Source organism: Hyaena hyaena, unplaced genomic scaffold, assembly GCF_003009895.1.
Source record: "Hyaena hyaena isolate Hyena2069 unplaced genomic scaffold, ASM300989v1 scaffold_506, whole genome shotgun sequence".
NCBI lineage: Eukaryota > Metazoa > Chordata > Mammalia > Carnivora > Hyaenidae > Hyaena > Hyaena hyaena.
In genome coordinates, this window is record NW_024081138.1 from 1,164,110 (window position 1) to 1,168,171 (window position 4,062).

The 4,062-nt window shown below is 53.1% G+C and overlaps 1 protein-coding gene across 1 annotated transcript; it reads right to left on the minus strand.

Moving 5' to 3' along the window:
- Nucleotides 1-216: 216 nt before the first annotated feature.
- On the minus strand, nucleotides 217-2,727 carry IZUMO1R (IZUMO1 receptor, JUNO). Its single transcript, XM_039254982.1, has 4 exons — nucleotides 2,590-2,727; nucleotides 1,614-1,823; nucleotides 619-754; nucleotides 217-485 (listed from the first exon to the last, which is right to left on the minus strand). Exons 1-4 carry the CDS (start codon nucleotides 2,725-2,727, stop codon nucleotides 217-219), a joined length of 753 nt encoding a protein of 250 aa, XP_039110913.1.
- Nucleotides 2,728-4,062: the final 1,335 nt, after the last annotated feature.

A 4,062-nucleotide genomic window follows, 5' to 3' on the forward strand; every position in this document is an offset into this window, starting at 1 on the left:
GGCACAGAAAGCAGAGCAGAGCTGTGGAGGGGCCCTAGCACTGAATGTTCATGGCTCCGGAGCAGCTCCTGCAGCCTCAGCATCCCACCAAATCCCTGGCCTGCACTGCTCCATTTAAGGAAGGACCCAAGAAAGAAGACTTCAATGGCTGGCCTGACCCATAGCTGGGGGTGAGGTGGGGGTGGGGCATAGGAATGTGGGAAGGAGAAGGGGCTTTTAAGATAGGAATGACAGGAATAGAGAGAAAGCCAGGAGAATGTAGGAGATTTCCCAGGGTGGGGCAGTGCTGGCAAAGAGGCGGGCCACAGCCACATTGGGGTTGTCCTGGGCAGGCTCAAACCATTTCTGCAGGCACAGCCCACTGTCCCTGTGCTCAGGGCTTGCCTTGAATGAGTTGTTCCAAATCTTCTCGCACAGGTCAGCCGGGGTGGGGAAGTAATGGGGGAAAGGATGGCAGACAGCCCTTGCGGGGCAACGGTTCTTCCCTGGGGGGAGGGGGGATTGAGGCACACACTTACCTCCTGAGACTCCCACTCTCACTTCCCCATCCTTTGCCCTAGGGGAGCATAGGGAGCTCATGCTTGCTGCCAGGTAGGGGTCCCATCGAGCACCACTCACCCCGACTCCAGTTCCAGTCGCTGTGCCAGTTGGACTTGCAAGTGTAAGATGTGCGACAGTCTTCCCACCACTGTTCACAGTCCTCCTGGCAGAGCGGTACATCTAGAATTCGCTCTCCTGGCCCACTCAAGTCCATCTGGGTGCAGGCATAACAAGAGACAAGAATGCTAATAGCAAGGATTTGAAGGTGATCAGTAGCTACAATGGTACTCTGGCAGTTACTAGTGGAAGATATACCCTGAGGAAGTCTCTAAGCATTCCTTTACGAATGAGCACAATGAGGGCCACCTAGGTGGCCCAGTCAGTTATGTGTTGAACTCTTGATTTTGGCCCAGGTCATGATCTTATGGTTTATTGGATAGAGCCCTGCATTGGGCTCTGTGCTGAGAGCATGAAGCCTATTTGGAATTCTCTCTCTGCCCCTCCCCTCCTCAAAGTAAATAAATAAACTTAAAAAAAAAAAGAAAACAAATGAAAAAAATGAGGCTAAGATGCTAAATGGTTTGGCCCAGGCTACACAGCTTGCTACCTAGAAAAGATGGGATTCAAATGTAGTAAAACCTTGGATTGCGAGTAACTTGTTCTGTGAGTATTTCACAAGACAAGTAACATTTCTAATGAATTTTAACTTAATAAATGAGTGATGTCTTGCAATATGAGTAGTATGTGACATGGAATGTGACATGATCAAAACTGAGCAAATGGTTCTTGAAATTCCCTGTTTTGATATACAAGTGCTTTGGATGGCAAGCATGTTTCCAGAATGAATTATTCTTGCAAACCAAGGTTTTACTCCAGTCCCTTATCCTAAAGTTCTCATCTGTGCTCCCCTCTGCTGCTCCCCAGGGCCAGAGGTGGCTTTCTCTCCACTTTTTTCCCTGAACCCGGCCTCTGACTCTGCTCTGGTCCATAGGAGGACAGCATGTCCTGCTCCAGCTACCATCCTGGAGCTCAGGCTTTTAGTAACAGGGCACTGTGTGGACGTGCCTCCTAACTCCCCAGCCCAGTCTTCTGACCTTCCGGATCCAAGGCCCCAGGTTTGGGGAGCACTCATAGAAGCAGACAGCCTGGATGAAGTGCTTCTCACAGCCTGGCATCATCAACCCGCAGTGAACCAAGCTGAAGTTGTAAAGCAGGGACACATCGAGGTGGGCTTCCCAGCTTGTGCGGGCCGTGCAGCAGGCATTGTCTTTCCAGGGGATGCACTGAAGGTGGAGGAAGAAGCAAAAGATAAGGGGCTGGATAGGAGGCAGGAGATTGAGGAGTGTCCAGAGCAGAGAGGTAAAAATGTCCCCTGGAAGAAGGCGTGGGCAAATGGGATGGCTTCAGGCCAGCAATGCCCATCTAGAAGGAATGTGATACTATGTCAATATTCATGGCCACAGGGCACCTGGACGCCTATCTTCCTGCCACAGGTCGCTGCAGTTCCCCGGAAACAGGATTTCCAGGATCTCAGCTCCTAAGGGGCAGCAGAGCAACCCCAGGAGACCCAGGGGAAGGTGGGGCTGCACAGGGTGGGAGGGCACCAGAACTGAGAAGAGCTCATAACTAAAGAAAAAAAAGAAGAAGAAAGAAAAAAAAAAAGTCAGCTCCAAGACTCGTCCTGTGTCCCAGGGACCTGGGGAGGGGTCACTGGAGTCATGTCTCCCCAGGGCTTATGGATAAGAAGGCTAAAGAAGGAGGACCTTGTTTGTTTGAAGGTATGCTGAATGAGTGACGGGCCTCTCAGACCATCGGCCCCTACTCTCCAAGTGGCTGGGCAGCTCAGAGATGGGAACATGAAAGCACTCAGCGGTTATGATCTCAAAAGGCCGAAGTGTTCCTCCAGTGATCTTTACTCAAATCCCAATGTAAGGAACCAAATGAGTCAGGGTTGGTGGTGGTTCAGAAACCATCTTGGCATTTGTGCCCCTTCCCTGATCTGCCAAAGCAGCCTCACTCCCATCCCCAGGCAAGGTCTGGCCTTTATACCTCATCGTAGAGCTTGTCTTCTGGGCCAGGCTTCCGCTTGTGGTGTTGGGTGTTCATGCAGACATCGAGCAGCTTCTCCCCAGCCCAGATGGGCGCGACTGTCCACAGCCCTAACAGGAGCTGCCACCACCGTTCCATGGCCTACTGCAGAGAGGAGAGCCACTTGCTTGTGTGATAGAAGAGATACCTGCTCCATTCCTTCTACTGTCCTAGGGCGTGAGTATGGGTTTCAAGGCTCCCTCAAGTGACCAGGACACTCTGGCTGCTCCTAGGACCTTTATGTGAGGCTTCATCATAAAATGTCAGAGCAGATGGAACAAGCCTGAGAGTTCTGACACCCACCCTCAACGGATGCAGACACATAAGTGAAATCCCAGAAGAGACCAGCCCTGAGGTAAGGGAGGGTCGAATGGAATGGCTCCAGCCTGTTCTATGGGGGAGCTTTTCTTGGTCCCTCCCCTTCCAAGGCAGACCTTCCAACTCTGTGACATAGGGGCTGGGAATTCAGAGCTTTAATTCCGGGTGAGGAGCAGAGCAAATGACCAGATTCTACAGGGGACAGAGGGCATGGCGGGACGTGGTAGTGTCACAAGTGCAATCCTTACACCATCGGGGGCCAGCCATGATGGCAGCCCCTCTGCCTCCACCAGCCCTAACCCATCTCCAATCCTCCTGAGCAGGAGCCCGGGCACCCAGCAGCCTTGCGGGCACCTCCGGGCCAAGGAGCATGCGCAGGCCGTCCGATGTGCCAGTCTTGCACACCCGAAGTCAGCTCATCACCACAGCAGTGAGAAGGCTGGCGTTTCCTTGCTGAGCACTGTGTTCCCACTCTATCCTGGGCAGTACTGGTAACGGGAGAGAAGGGAACAGGAGACAAAAAGAAGAAAGGCAGACGAGCACCCTGTCTCAAATGCCCAACACTCTGGGAAACCAAGCTCCCTCAGCCCTCACCCACCCAGGAGCCCTTGGCCTCACAGTCCCCCAGGCCTTACAGGAGGGACCACGGACCCATCAAAGTGAAACTGAAAACCTCTGGCCTCACCTGAGTTTAGCGCATCAAGCAGTCTGGGGATGGAGACCCCGTCCCACCTTCTAAGCCCACCCTCAAGTTCAAATCTGTGGCTGCCCTCCCCAGTCTCAGGCACAGCGGCAGCCGCCCAGTATCTTTAAACAATCGGGTGTGTCAGGGGAAGAAAGGAAAGATGCTGCCCCTTCTAGTGCTTTCTTCATACTTACTTTCAAAGCAGGAGCCACTCCCTCCCACCTCCAGAGACGGGAGGCTGCCATCTTGCCCATTTATCACCCACTCCTCTTCCTACCAGTCCAGGTGCAAATACAGAGCTCCAGGTGTCTCCAGTTAAGCACCTCCATCTCACCGAGGTCAAGGGGCCTTCTGTTGCAGCCGGAGGCTTTCACTTTCTCAGAGAAGCAGAGACCAGGTAGTAGGTGGGATCCCGGGCTCCAGTCAGCTCC

Coding starts and splice junctions, on each gene's coding strand:
- IZUMO1R (XM_039254982.1), bottom strand. CDS start 2,727: ATGGAACGGTGGTGGCAGCTCCTGTTAGGGCTGTGGACAGTCGCGCCC. Junction 1,824..2,589: donor AAGACAAGCTCTACGATGAG/GTATAAAGGCCA, acceptor CTCCACCTTCAG/TGCATCCCCTGGAAAGACAA. Junction 486..618: donor CGACTGGAACTGGAGTCGGG/GTGAGTGGTGCT, acceptor CCCTCCCCCCAG/GGAAGAACCGTTGCCCCGCA.